The 16,081-nt window shown below is 32.0% G+C and overlaps 1 protein-coding gene across 6 annotated transcripts in view; it reads right to left on the bottom strand.

Moving 5' to 3' along the window:
• The window catches only part of LOC129234233 (IQ motif and SEC7 domain-containing protein 1-like), a 684,204-nt gene that overhangs the window by 13,478 nt on the left and 654,645 nt on the right, over window positions 1-16,081 (bottom strand). For all 6 annotated transcript variants that reach the window (XM_054868167.1, XM_054868168.1, XM_054868171.1 and 3 more), the window contains 9 exons: window positions 15,116-15,334; window positions 13,399-14,185; window positions 8,991-9,320; window positions 7,350-7,544; window positions 6,144-6,361; window positions 3,879-3,960; window positions 3,575-3,782; window positions 1,852-1,991; window positions 568-693 (listed from right to left, as the gene is read on the bottom strand). In XM_054868167.1, coding sequence (XP_054724142.1) covers window positions 568-693; window positions 1,852-1,991; window positions 3,575-3,782; window positions 3,879-3,960; window positions 6,144-6,361; window positions 7,350-7,544; window positions 8,991-9,320; window positions 13,399-14,185; window positions 15,116-15,334 — 2,305 coding nt within the window. The remainder of the gene's footprint in view (window positions 1-567; window positions 694-1,851; window positions 1,992-3,574; window positions 3,783-3,878; window positions 3,961-6,143; window positions 6,362-7,349; window positions 7,545-8,990; window positions 9,321-13,398; window positions 14,186-15,115; window positions 15,335-16,081) is intronic.

Here is a 16,081-nt window from a genome sequence, read left to right as displayed (position 1 = left end):
TGGTTTACTGTTTCTTCTAGGGTCGACAAGAGGCCATGTCATTCTAGTCAGAAGCTAGGGGTCCAGCCCTTGTGAGGGCCAGGTTTGGAAGAGGAGAGTATTAATTTTATTAGTTTTATACAGGGCCAGCCGACTAAACTAACAAGGAGCCTGCCTTGGCTTTCGGCAGCCCTGGTTGCTTCTAGGACATAATTATTTTGTGTATATATTACTGAAACATTTTTAAGCACCAAATTAAAAAGCATGCACAAGAGAAATTTGTGTCATATTTTCTGCACAAATTTGTAACATGAAGTATGTGCAAAACTAAAGCTATAAAATTGCAAAAAAAAAAAAAATAATAATAATAATAATAATAATATTTTTAAATACAGGACAAGCAGCAAGTTAGTATTTAAAAAAAAATAGCAGTTTTGTTTTCTTTTAAAGACAGAATGGAAGATTATTTTTAAAGAAAAACTACTTAGTAGTCTCAAAATGGTACGGAACTAAAATAGGACACAAATCATTCTTTAATTGCTTAATAAAATTTCAATTTAATTTTAACACAGTGCTTAATAAACTCACCATTAGTAAATCATTAAATAGGAAAACTTCTCTTTGATGAACACCTAGCCTTTCCTTTTTGCTAACATCGTATACTTCATACAGACGACAATAGCAGACTAGACGCCTATGCGGCAAGGCAAGATTCTAGAAGGAAAGTGAAATTTTAAAGCTTATACATGAAATTTGTGAGAAATTCAATTTTCTAAAAATACATTAGCAAAGCTCACAAATTATGAAATATATCACAGCTCTAGTTCAATACTAAGACATCTTAATAAAAGGTAATTTTGAAATTTTTATATGGATGTATAAAGTAAGTAATGCATCATCCTGTTCTATATCAAAGTATATAAGGGTTTTTAAAAATTCCCATCTTTCTTGTAAAAATACCCTCAAAAGCTGTGGAAGGATTCATAAGCAAATAAAATAATCTGTTTTAGAAAACTCTGAAATAGTTGTAGAAACATGATGAACTTCACTATAAGCAGTCAATTGTCTTGAACATAAAATTTAACATGAAAATGTAATCAGATGTAGAGCAACAGCATTTTATTGAAATTTGGAACAATCATTTTCATTTATCATGGATAACTTGATATTCACAACTTCATGATTAACAATGTTATTTTGTACTTTCTAAAAGATGCATTATAGGAATTCAGTGGTGCAGCGGGGGAGGGGGGGGGTTGAGGGTGAAAACACTCCCTGGAGGCATTGGTTGGTTTTGACATGAATGCAAATTCTAATAGTGTAGTTTATACATATGAAAGGGCTGTATTGTTCAAAAACTCTTTTCAGAACCTATTTTTGATCAAAAAATCCCCTTCAGAAGGTATTTTTGATCAAAAAAAAAACCTTCAGAAAGTTTTTAATCAAAAAAACCCCACCAGAAGGTATTTCTGGCTGCACTAGTGAAGGAATTCCTACAAATAGTCTGTAATTAAATTTGATGATCAACATAAAAGTGAAGGTAAAGTACTTCAAGGCCTGACAGCTAACATCAAAGTGAATGACAGCACTATTTTTTTTTTTCCACATTCTATCTTATTCAAAAATTTTACATGAATTAACCACTTCCATCGCTTCTGTAAAAAGCACAAGGTAGAAGGGTAACTGCAAGGTTGCAATTGGAAGACAGTTGAAGAAGCAACAGATATTTTGTAATTTATATAAAATTCAAGTTTCGCGGTCACAATCATATTTTTCCTCGCGGACAAATTTAAAATAATTTAAAATTTTCAAAACATTTTTTTTTTCATTACGATAACAAATACAAATAAAAAAGAATAATGAAATACTTACAGGTTTCTTTCCAACAATTGTTTGTTGCACTTTTAGCACTTGTGTTACATGATCTGACCCCATTTTGAATTCATTGGTTTTTATTCTTTCATAAATTCCAACAAGCATATCTCTATCTAGGTCGTGACCATCATCAATGGCTGTAAATTAAAACACAAAAATAAATAACTAAAACAAAGTGTGGATAGTTAGCACGTGAAATGGCCCCAATTAAAAACAAGAAAACAGCAAAAAAAAAAAAATTTAAACAGATAATACCTTTTGGTGAATAAATGAGAAAATTTAAGTGTGAGTAAGAATGTGATTCAACTGCAAATTTATCAGTTCTTATAATAAAGGATGAGTATTTCCAACTATTTAAATTATGCATACTTTGCATCAATCATATTTATAAAAATCATTTACACAAAGTCAATGGAAAAAATTTCTAAAAGCGTTTAGTCTAACAAGATCGAAATTCAATAAAAGTTCAAGGCTACAAATAAAAGTAATCCAAATTTGAGTGATGCTTACTTGAAATAGCTTATATGATTATGCCTCATTTTAATATGGACTAACAGCTTAATACTTTCAAAGTGCAACATACAAGTTTCAAGAAGGTGCCCTAAAGATAAGGATTATTTTTGTAATCAGGGGAACCTCGGGGGGCCATGGTGATGTAGACACTGCAAGTACAGTGAAATCCCGCTAAAACGAATACCGTTACAGTGAAATTTTTATTACAGTGAACAAAATGTTCCGTCCCGTTTTAAAACGCATTAAGATAATGTATAAAAAATCTCATTTTAACAAAGAGATATTTTTCAAAAATTTGTTACAACAAAATATTTTTTTTCATTGTCAGTTGGAGTATTTTGTACTTAATGCTGTTTTCAGAAAAAACAGCATTAAAAAACAACTTTCACAAGTCGTTACGTAAAAACTCTATTTGTACTTTCAAAACGGAGCCATTCAAGGTGAAAATGCACTCATACTGAAACGTGGGTTGATGTGTGACAACAAAAGCTAGTGTCTATCCAAGCACGGTCGATTCCTGCACACCAAATGCAAGGCACCTTGCAAATTCGGAAAGGGTTCTTATGGTCAGTATAATAATGTTTATGAATTAGAATCTTTTATAATGTCTATTGGGACCAAATCTCTCGCATAAAAGAAAATAGCAACACTTTTTGTGATGATGACCAATGAATAAGAGTTCAGTGTTCAATATTTTAATTTTTTTCAGAGTAATTAATGTGTTAATTATATTTTAGATCTTTTGTAACTGTAAAAGTTGCAGATTTACTTATATTAGAATGTAGGTTAGTAAAATTAACACTTTTATAAACATAAAGTAAGTTTTTAGGCTATTCCATTACAACAAATATTCTGTTTCAATGAAATTTTTTATGGGTCCCTTGGAGTTCATTGTAACAGGATTTCACTGCAACTAAGCATTTTCATTAACAATTATACGTGGAATTAACCAAACACTATGAACCCACTGTATTTTTGTATAATTTTAAAATTTATTTTTATGACCCAAAAAATAAAAGAAAAAGAAAATTACATACCTTATTTTTTTTAAAAGTCTATACATAAAATGAAAAATCTATGCTTGCGTTAAAGCAATATTATTGCATTAGATACTATGTGCACATATTAGAGTTCACATATCTGCTTTATCGATTCTGTGGGAAGCAATACAATTGAATTGAATGTAATTGGCAATTTAAAAACTCACATCTTAAGTTCCTAATAAATTCTTCAAGTTTCATTCGTCTTTCAGCTTTCATATTGGGCGTATGAAGATCTGTGTTCAACATTATTATGGCAAATGCAAGAACAAATACTGTGTCAGGGTTATGGAATTTAGAAGCTATATCATGGTTACAATCAATGTATCTGTGACTAAATACTTCTACTAGCCTTTCAATCTTTTGGGCTTCTCCCTGAAAATTAAAAAAAAAAACATGCATAAGTTAAAATGCAACTTTTTTTTTTTTAAGATTTTAATTTAGATAACTAAAGTTGAAATTTCAACGTACAGGCATCCTGAAAAACGTTTGAAATTTTCTTAGTGCAACATCAACTTGCATACCAGCTAAATCCAGTTCTTGAACGAAGCACCTATAATGGAGAAAAAAAAAGACATTTTTAAATGAAAAAGAAACAGCAAAGCAGGCTCAAAAATAACTAAAATTGGTTAAAGATTTAAAAAGGCATTAACTCAATTAGTTACATTGTTACAAAACAAGAAGTATAAGAACCAAAAGAGAAAAATTTTGAAAACATTCAAAAAATTGAATTGTATAATATGAAAACTTGTATCAATTTTGAACAAAATCTGCAAAGTTTTGATTCCTTGAAGATGTTATTCAACATTTTAACTAGTATGTTGTGGCCATCACGAAACTTTCTTCTATATTTTTCCTTTTTCTGATCCCTCCCCATGCTTGACGAGGAAGCAATATTCCTAACAGAAACAAAATTACACATGCAAAAACTTGACGACCATCCCAATGTCTGAATTATTGTAAAAACAAAACAAAGAGCGAAAATTGAAAGTTACTTTAAAAGCCTTACTTGAATTAATTACAAATATTTTATTTATTAACAAACATTAGTGGCAACAGTTAAAAATTTTAAATCATTGAGATAATATTTCCTATCATTTCCATACAATTAAAATCACGAGAAATATGCAGACGACAATCTATTACGATTTATCTTTCTTATTGTTGCATTAATAAAACTATTTTTATTCGCAAAAAAAAAAAAATCAACACCTCTTGGAGCGATTGGAGTCAAAATTGAACCAAAGCCTGTTTACGTATGGATTCACATATATTCCAAATTTCAACCAGAACGTAGCATTACTTCTTGAGATAGGGCACTCACAATGGAAAAAAAGAACGGGCGATTGCGCTACCCCCTTTTTAGCTGTTGACACCAAAATAAAATCAGCTCTTATACCCACTAAGGGCTACTTGTCAAAAAATTTTTGTTTGATTCCGTTCGTTATTTCTTGAGATACAGCAGTCACAATTGACGACAAAAAACGTTCTATAGCTCAACCCCCCTTTGAGTTATTGACACCAAAATTGAATCAGCACCTGCTCCTGTTAATGGCAACATATGGACCAAATTTTGTTTGATTCCGCCAGTTACTTCCTGAGGAATAGCAAGCACGCGTAACTCAAAAAACGTCAAATTGCTCCACCCCCCTTGGAGGAATTCGCGCCAAAAACCAATGGGCACAAGTTCACATAGGGGCACATATGTGTACCAAATTTCGTTCGATTTCATGCGGTAGTTTTTGCTGTAGAGCGGCCACAAAAAACTGGTCACACACAGACGTGACACACATACATACACACACACATACATACATACACACACACACACAGACAGACAGACATTTTCCAAAAATAGTCGAAATGAACTCAGCACACCTCAAAACGTTCGAATCCGTCAAAATTCGAAATTCGAAAATTTGCACGAATCCAATACTTTCTTCTATATATTAGATATAGAAGAAAGTAAAAATCAGTGAGGATTTTTTTTTTTTTTTTGGTTAAATGAGGCACATAAAAATTAATAATAATAAACCTACAAATAAATAATTGATAAGTCTGAAAATTAAAAAAATATATACAGCAGAGATTTTTTTTTCTTCTTTTTTTATCCATCTCTATTTTCAGTTGCTGATTCATTTCTTTGCTTCTTGGATCTCACATGTTCTTATGATAATTTGTAAAATATGTTCAAAATAAAGCCTTGTGTAGTAATGGTAAATTTTGTGTGCAAAATTATCTAGATTTTTACCTATTAACCGGATTTAGCTATTCAAATTAAATTCAGTTTTCAATTGTACTACATGTATTAACCACATAATGAGGGGGGGGGGGGGCTGACTTCATGTGAGTGTTCAAAGAGGGAAGGAGGAAGAGCCTGAAAGGTTGATAATCTATGCTTTTAACAATTGAGCCAAATTTACAAATTGCTCTTCATTGCTCTTTTACCATCCAATTTTCGTCTTGCAATTATTATTATTGCTTATTTTTAGTTATTAATTTTAATTTTATTTATTCATTTTTTTGTGCCTTTACATTAGGATTTTTTTACCTCAACTACTTTTCTACATACTGTTGCCTTCATTAAAAATTGTTATTACATCTCTGATTTAACTTAAATTAAATAATTTGAAATTCTTTTTGATACACTAGATAATATCTTAACAATGAAAGAAAATTTAACATCACGATGAAAAAAAAAAAAATCTGATTAAAAACAGAAAGTTGTACACTTACTCAAGAACAGCCATATTGAAAGAACTCTGTAGATTTCCTAAATATTCACCAATCATTTGTTTACTAAGACCTTTTCTTGTAAGCAGGAACCTGGCAACAGCTTGAGGAGAAGCTTCTAGAAAACCACACTGTATTAAGTAACGAATCCCTCTTTCAGGTTTTTTGTTGAATAAATTAAGTCCTACTCTATATTGCCTCTTCCTTTGAATTTCTGTAAGCTGTAAAATAAATTTGAAAAAAATTTTGAAAAAAATATCATTAAATGTAAAACAAAATCTGATCAAATTTGGATAATTTACAGTTCAAATTTATTAAAATGCAATGATATTTGAATAAAATGTGTAACTTTTAGAAACAATTAAATTACTTATCTAATATGGAATAGAAGCACAACAAAAGTTCTTAAAATGGCTCTAAATTATGTCAACATTAACCCTCTCCTAATAACCTACCACTTAAGGCAACAAGTGCCGAATTAATTGTACACCCATTATTGTAAACCTATTCAGTACAGAAAATCTATTTGAAAAAGATCAAATCTTGCAACGTTCAAAAGATTCAAACAATTTTATAGTTTTCAATGACAGTGAACTTTTTTTTATAACCAAACATCAATTTATAAGAGAAACACATACTAATCCCAATCTAGCTGCACTAATACTAACTTCAAACAAAATGTATGTAATTTTAAATATTGATGGAATCTCCTTTTCTATATAAAAATTTAAAACCTTTATTCAAATATGTACTTCTATTTTTCTACACAGATGGGGGAAAAAATCAATCATTTGATTATTTCTTAATTTTCTTTCTCTTTTTGTCCTAAATGACATTCAACCATATAATATTTATTTAACTTTCCTCAAATCATTTCCAAGTCTTCAAAATATTGTAAAATGCCATAAGTGTTATGATCACCAAACAGATTTTGGACAGTACAGGGATTGTAGATTTTTGGATATGGCCTTGGACCATGGTACTGTTAAGACTAATATTTTGAATTTCTTTATTAAGCAAAATATGAATATGATTACATTATTATTTTTTTGCTAATAAATGAGGGGGGAAATAAACAAAACGATTTATTTGATTTTTATTTCCTTCTATGATTCCTGCTGGTCATGGCCCTCAGGATCTATGCTTTGGATCATATAAAAATAAAATGAAGACTGATAAATAGCACATTGTCCTAGTCTTAAAAGTTACCTTGTATATGGATGGCGTTCCAGGAATATCATGAGGTGTCCTTATGTCTGGGTAGTTATGAACATTAAAGGAATGACTCATATCTGCTGGAACAGTATTAGAATAGCCTCCACCACCATCTAAGCTGTCTTCACTGTTTTCAGATATGTTACTTAACCGTTTGTCTTCTATACTAACTGTTTGCTCTGCTAAGACCTAAAAAGACAAATGAATATAATAAATTAATAAAAGAAACATTGAAAATAGAATGTAATTGTTAATTTTCAGTAACATATAAGCTGATCCAGGGCTGGTAACGAAGGGGCGTTTATGGTGCACACTCTGTCATTGAAATTTTTTTTGGGAGTGTGATCGAGTTTCTTCTTTTATACTCGAGAAGGGGCAGTTTCTTCATATTGTTAAGAGTGACAGCGGGTGCATTTTTTAAAAAATGTTTTTACGAATTATTGAGCAATCTATTACTTTCAATTCAGTTTAATTTTTTAATTTAATCAAAAGCAAAATACAAACAAACTATAAATTAAACAAATATTTGATTTCATTGGATTAAAACATATTTAATTGACACAATTATCTCATAAGTGTGTAGCCACTAAAAACCAGTGAAAATAACTTTTTTTTTTTACTCGAGGGCAGCACTTTATATTTAGGATTAATCTTGCAGGCCCAAACATATACATTTTAAACATATTTTAGAAATTTTCTACAAAACTAAGGAAAAGATGGCAAGGAAAGAAATTCACAAACTAAGAAGTGTGGTTAGGGCTACTTGATATTTGGTGTATTAAAGCAATGCTTGCCAATTGTTTTTCAAAAACTAATTTTTGAATATTTGGACTCAAATTTGTAACATTGTGACTATTTGCTTGCATCTAGGAAACAAAAAGGAGGTTAGAAAAAGCAAATTCAGCAGCAGCGAAGTTGAGTTGTGATTTGATCGGCTGTGAAACAGCAAAGCTGCTCTCAGGTAATTTTGAAAGGTTTTAGAATACGGGTTTCTATTCATAACGGTCAAAGGTTGGGCACCACTGTTTATACCACTTAATAGCTGCCATTATTGAAGAATAGGGAGGCTTATGGATAAAATTAGGGAGACTTTGCACGAATAACATTTGACCACAGAAGTCAGAGTTTAAAGGAGATCTTTAAAATTTAAGATGGAGTATTCATGACTTATGATTGTATAGGACCCGAAACCTACAACTTTTAAGGGATGGAATTGTTTTATAAGAGGCATAAGTTTGTTTCCTCTTATAAGAAATAACAGACATTCCTTGCAACAGGTAAAAATTTTTAAAGTTCAAAAAAAAAAAAAAATAGAGAACATTTTCAAAGTTTTAAAAAGGAGGAAAACAAAACTGAGATGTTTCAAAAATTACCAAACATAAACAATTTTCAAACCAGGCGTATGAAAAGATTTATAATAATTCAATTGATTCATTGCAAGGTGTTTTTTTTTTTTCTTTTTTTTAACTCCACTGAAGATTCCTTTATTTTGTGGAATTTTGGGGGTTTGATGAAACTTTGGGAGACATTTACTTTATTAGCGAGACTTCATCAAAACTCGGGAGTCTCCAGAGCCAATCGGAAGAGTTGGCAGCTATGACGTGAGTTATCGCTTTATTCTAATAGTGAACTTACTAGAGATTTCCTCTTCCACACCGGGGAAGCATCCACAGTTTTGCCACATGATTTCAATTGCTGGTTTTCTGAAGGAGACTCAGAATGTTCTTGATTATCTTCCCTGCTGGGAATGGAGGAAGTTCTCTTTGGAACTTGCGGGGGCACCTTTTTCTGTTCTCCTCTCGGTGCGACTCTTCGACCAAGAGCAACATCACTGGCACGAACAGCATTCCTTTGCAGCAAAACAGGACCAGACTGTTTTGAAGGACTTACGTTCAGGGAATGCCTCGCCAATGAGCCTCGATGAATACTGGCATCTAGCTCATTTGCTTCCATTTCTATGCTAAGCTGTAAACAATAAGTTTGATTAGACACAACAAATGAAAAAAAAAACCACAACACAATTCAGAGTATACTCTAACCTGTTCTTGTGTGGCAAAGGGACCACATAAAATTTTTTTCATACACTGCACAAAAAAAAAGATCACTCAAGAATTGAGTGCATTAAATTTAAATATTTATAACACAATGACAAGAAAAGACATGAACTCAAATGATGTTTTAATAATGCGCAACATGAAAGGCAAACCACGCTACTAATCTAGTCCACCACTTTCTTTCATGCCGAATTTAGTAGACACTAAAATGCAAATCTAACTACAATAAATTATAAATTAAAGATAATTAAATGTTGAATTTTGAGAATCAGCATAAAGGTCATTGCCATAACTAATATGCAGATTGTAACAATCTTATAGTGGTTTATGTTAGCATGCTCAAAGGTACAGTCTAAGACATTAGAATGAAAACCAAATTTATAAGAATACAATACAAAATATGTAATTAACTACTGCATGTACAACCATTAGAGCTCAATCCTTGAAATGTAAACCAGGGTTCCCACTCCTTTTTCAAAATAAAAACTAAGGACTTTCTAAGCACTTTCTAAGGACTTTTTCAAAAAATTAAGGACCTAAACAATGCTAATTAAAATCAATCAACGCAAAATGCTATAGCAGTGTGGATGGTAAGACTGTAATTTAAAGCAATTTTAAAGCACAAAATTCTTTTAACAGGGAAAAATATCTTTCCCCTCAATTTTATGTTAAATGTTTTTTTTTAATTACATACATATAACGAATATATAAACCCCCTTCAGTTTGAAAATATCCCCCCCCCCAAAAAAAAAATAACACTTTAACTAGTCATCATTAGATTACAGAACCAGACCCAAAAATATTTATTACTTTTTAACTAAACCAAAAAGGTTTTCAGAACTAATAAAATTTGTGATCTGAACTTTTTTTTCCTTTGTCAATTCCTAACTGGCAGCAATTTTATGTTGAACACTGAATGTTTTTATATTAGAGTACAATATGCAGCAGATTTTTTTAGGCAACAACTTGCAGAAAAAAAGCACATTATACAGCCCATACATTAATGATATGCAAGAACAAAACAGGTCAATTCATAATCTTGCGTAAAAAAATGCTTACATGGATTTCACTAAATGACAAAGAGTACCAAAATGATTAAATAAAAAGCAATTAATTAGCTCTTAGTATGTACAAAACATTCAATAACTTTTGCATTTATGATAAACATTTTAATATCTACTTTTAAAAAAAAGTGTTGAATCAAAATAATTTATTTTATGCTATTGACTTTTCTTTTCTTTAACTCTTATTTACTTACCTTTTGGTACTTAATATGTTACGGTACTTATTTTTAAAAATTCATATTGGAGATCTTTAACATTGCGTCTATGGGGAAATATTCGGTTCCAGATTTTATTCAAATAAGCGAATATCCGTTCATCCGATACCCGATTAAGTGGGGCTGACAGTATATATTGGAAGTATTGCGTGATGCACAGTTAGAGTTGCGTCACAATGGTCTTTTTTATTGCATAGTATCATTAGTTAAAGACTTGTTTTTTTCAACCTACAGAATGAGATTAGGACCCCAAATCAGCTTTAAAAAAGTCATAACAGCATTTAATTATAATTATTATTTTACTTCTCTGTTTTCTCTTAAGACAAACAGTTAAGATAAAATAAACCAAGTTAAAGCTCTAAAATATGTTTTATATTTTGAAATATAAATATACAAAATTAATCATTACTGCTTAAATCGATTGAACACTAGAATAGTATGGCATCCAATATATATATTTCATTTTACTGAAAAAAATAAATAATTACATGCTTTAAACATGAGGCAACATTAAAAATAGTACCGAAAATTTACAGTAGAAAATTCATGACGCATATAAATGAGCCGTTGCGCGAGCGAGAGCTCGATCACCATTTGATGTTGCCTATTAAGTTGCCAGAGCAGTTCACACTGGAACTTGTCTGATGATTTGGGTACCCCCCGCGTCTAATGAGGTTTTATGAAGTGGGTGCTTATCGGTCGCGTCGTGTGTTTACTCCGAGTGTACAAAGGCCCTAAAGGGATCCCCAGCATAATCCGTGATAATAGTTTCATTGAACTTGAGACAAAACAATCTGTTATACTTCCTGGGTATAGAATGAGAAAACAGAGATAAGGTGGCGAACTACCAAACAGCCATTGCCATCCATTATAGTCAACACATCTCAACTGCTAATCCAAATCCAAACCTAGTATTTCCCCTTTACGATCCAAAAGCACGGTGTTGACTGGATTGCTACCAAATTCCCAGTCTAACAAGAGTGGAAATGAAGATACTGTACCCCCCTACACGTTCTTCGTCTACACTCAGAAACTCTCGAAGAAGAGGGTCCCAATGTAGGCGAAAGGAAGTGGTGTAAGGAAAAAAGAACTTTATCATCACTGACAATTAAAAATTTTTAAATTGCGAACAGTAGTGGAAACTAAGGACCAGGAAAGAAAACTAAGGACCTTAAACCAAAAATAAGGACTTTTAAGGGCCCTTATTTTTCAAAATCAAAACTAAGGAGTTTCTAAGGACTTTTAAGGACCGTGGGAACCCTGTAAACCAAATTCAGTTAGGTTGACAGACTTTTGAAATTTCTTTTAAATTCAATGCAAGAAAATTTTTAAAGACATTTCTGCTCATAAACTTGTCATCAACAAGATTTTCAGAACAATTTTGCGGCTTTTTACACACTTCTGCAAAAATAATAACAAAAAAAAAATTCTAACAAATAAAAATTAATCCTAAAAAAGCTCAAAAACAAAAAAGGATATCTAATTCTAAGAAATTGTTAAAAATGTTTGAAAAAAAAGGGGGGGGGGGGAGATTGTTCTGAAAATCTACTTGAACACAAGTTTTTGTTTAAAACTTCTTTGAAAGAATAGGTTTTTTTTTTTATTGTAAATGATAATTGCTTTTTCTACATGTATTTATCACAAATAAAAATAAATTTGCAGCATAATTTTGCCTTAGACCACAATTTTTAAAACTTGGTTTGCTTTCAAATACACATACTGGTTTAAAAATAGGTTGAATTTAGTGTCAATCCGGAGGTTTAAATCCAAGTTTTCAATCCATAGTGTTGTCCCAATTAACTATAGCACACACATATCTACCAATTTTTATTTCGTTGATTTTAATTTTAACTTACCACACTAAGCATAAACAGCTTGCTTCTTATGACTGGCACTTATCGTCACCTCAGAGCAACAGTAAGATATCTTAGTGTTATTTCTGGGATTTGATATCTTACTGTTACTCTGAGGTGACAATATACTCCATTAGCAGTTGCAAGTTGCATGGTTACACAAAACAAAAATAAACTAAGCTTACACAGCTGCTGAAAGCTAGATTCAAATCTTCATTGTAATATCAATTAATGACACTGTTAGAAACATGTCAAACTTTCATTTAACCTTCTCAAGATCATAAGTTCTGAAACAGAATATTGAAGTAGTAGTGCTTTTAAAAAAAAAAATGTTATGGCATATTTTTTTTGCTAATATAAGGAATCTGATGCCCCAATAACAAGAAAAAAATATAGTTTACTGGTTATTAGTATTGGATTATTTATACAATGAATTTGAACTAGACATATATGCCTAATAATGGTCTTTAAAAGGTTAAATGAGGTAGTGAGAAGCAAAGGGATGCAAGCGGCAAAATTAAAAATTTGGATATAACCAGTACACATGGTAGGTGGACCTCTCCTCTGTCTTGAGGCAAGAGATGGTACTAGTAGCCCAGGCAGTTGCTGCCATACAGCATGATTTAGAAAAAAATTTCAATGAAAGCCTACCTAGGATCTTATTTTTAAACGTGTTTTACTCAAAACTTGAAAATGTCCACTTACATCCCTTTGCTTCTGACTGCCTCAAATGATCAATAATGACACAATACGAAACACATTAAAACGCTGGTAACAAGTAAAAAGCAAGTTAAAATGATCCCCAAATATTTAACAAAACATTTAGTAATCCAAGTGAGAAATGGCTTGATAATTACCGAGCTCAGTGCGCTATCTTCAGAGGACACGGAATCCCTTGCAGGCTGAAAATGTTCTTGGTGCTGAACTTTGACACTAGGACTAGAATTAATGTACAGGGATGTCTGGTTCGGAGAACAATGAGTCCTTTGCAAATTAGCATTTGGTACCGCCGTCCACGCCGGATGACGAGGGAAAGAGGGTGGCGACCTGGTAACTTGAGACTGGTACACATCGTGGTAATATGCACTATTTAACAGAGCAGCCTGTTTGCTTGCAAAATGTTCACAGTTGTTGGAATCTTTGTTATTTACAAGTTCGGGCAGATAAGCCCCCTGACTGTATGCCTCCTGATATTTGATACGCCTCTCCCTGAAGCTCTGGGTGCGACAAGGTTTGCTGTAGCGAGAGTCGGCAGGATCGAGCGTATCGTTCAGTTCTCGGTACAAGGAATTGTATTGAGTTTGTAACATCGAATCAGAGTTGACATTGGAATGAAAGTTGTTGCAAAGTTTGATATCACCCTCGTAGCAAGACTGGTGATGTTGGAAGTGAGGATAGCGAGACACTGTGCCATTGTTGTTGTAGACAATCCATTCTTTGTTCTCGACGTCGAACGTCGGGAATCTCCGAGAGAGACGCTTTTCACCTTTGGAAGCATTGGCTATGTCTTGGAAGCGCTTCATAATCGTGTATTTACGGAAGGCTCTTTGGATGGTTAAAGCAGCTTTACGAGCACAAACTCCTCCATATTTCCTCTCCAGCATTTCTACCTGCTTGTCCAACAGATCTTGAGATAGCTCATACCTGTAATGAGCAATCAATGAATTAAAATTTAGATTTTTTAAAAACAACTTTCATTTTACAAAACTAAAATACTTCAACTAAAAATAAAATATGTAAAGAATAGAAAATGAAAACTTTGGGCCTGTCATTTCAAAGTTTTCTGGGAGGGGGACAGGGCAAAAGGTATGTACTCCATATATTTCACAGAAGGGAAAACAAAATACATACACAAATTTATATTGCCGTGTGCAGGTAAACAGCAGTCTCTGCAGAACTTAGTTTGAGATATTTGAAGAAATGTATGGTGGATTCGATACAAACAATAGGAAAATGTTGGAAGTAGACGTTTTTTTCGCGCCTGTTTTTCGGCAGAAACCAAATAAACGAGTTTTTACAATAAAGATAACGTACAATAGATGACAAAAAGGCAAAAAAAAAAAAAAAAAAGAAAAATGAAAAATTGCAGTTACTGCCCTTTACTTGCACACGGCAGTATAACTGCAGTTTCCAAAATCTAGAGAATTTCATTGCTAATCCCCCAATCCACCAAATGACAGGTTTGGCAAACCTTAAATATCAAAATTATTACTTGAGAACACACATGAACACATTAAATAAATTGTGAATAGTTATTTTAGAAACTAGTAAAATGCTAAATTTTTAACTCCCAGAAAAAAATATTACTATTACATTGTTCAATAGAGTTTAGAATAATTTTTACTCAAATATCCTTAAATGTAACAGTAAGAAAAACTCTGACTTACTATTATATTTAAATCTACTACCACAATACCACGGCAACGTTTTTTGCCATTAAAATAAGTCAGTGCATTAAAATGCACTGTCAAATGATAAGCATTAAAATAAGTCAATTGCATTTTATATTAAATTTACAAAGAAAATAAAGCAAAAGAATCCAACAAAAGTAATGCAATGCAGAAATAAACTCACTGGCTGCTATGGAGCCTTGATCTCTTAAGAGCATCATCGTCCACTCTGCGAACAGGAGTCTTCTTGCTAGCGACATTACCACTGACTGATCTTTGCCTGGCACGAGCAAGTTGAGACGATGCAAAGTTGCAGTTGTTACTTTCCACAGAGTATGATCTGACTTGCTTTAGTGGCGGACCCGGTCCACAAGAAGCCCGCTCAACAGGCTTCAGAGAGGAACTGAAATATAAAATTATAGTACATTAACATTTTCACTATCAATAATAGTTTGATATTACTTTTCATGCAACCAGTAGCGTAACTAGGGTTTGGCAGAAATGGCTCTCGCCAGGGGCCCAGCTGCCAGGGGAGCAACATTTAGACCGATTAAAAGAAAAAAAAAAAATAAAAGAGTTTTTTTTTTGTGTTCATAGAATTTGAAAAATGAGAATATTTTTTAAAAAAACTCACAAAAATCTACTGAGAAGGAACATTGGGCATCATTAAAACTCATCCTAAAAAACAAATTACAATGCTACCTCCTATTTGTCAAATCATTTAATCAGAATGTTAAATGCAGAAACAATGCATTTGGCGACAACCCCCAAATACAATCCCAAAAAATTGTTTTCAGGACCAATTTATTGGAATTCCCCCATACATGTTATTCCTAACTATAGTATAGTACTTATTAAGTTTTGGAACATATGCTGTTGCAACAAATTTAAAGGCATAAAACTCAAAAATTTTTTTACAAAATATCACAGAAAAAGGAATAAAATTCAGTTCTGTTTTTAAAAGTTCTTTTTAATAACTATTATTTTTGTCAAAATCATAAAAGACAAAAAACACATGGTTATAAGTTCAACAAAAACAATTATTTGCAATAATTTTCATGAAAATTCTCTAAACGATAAATAAAAATTGTGTTTGTGTACTTATGAACAATACATTCAGCCGTAAAACTCACCCGAACAGCAAAGATAT

This window comes from Uloborus diversus, chromosome 1 (genome assembly GCF_026930045.1).
Source record: "Uloborus diversus isolate 005 chromosome 1, Udiv.v.3.1, whole genome shotgun sequence".
NCBI lineage: Eukaryota > Metazoa > Arthropoda > Arachnida > Araneae > Uloboridae > Uloborus > Uloborus diversus.
Note: the sequence above shows the minus strand (reverse complement) of the source record. Positions and strands in the feature narration are given on the sequence as shown.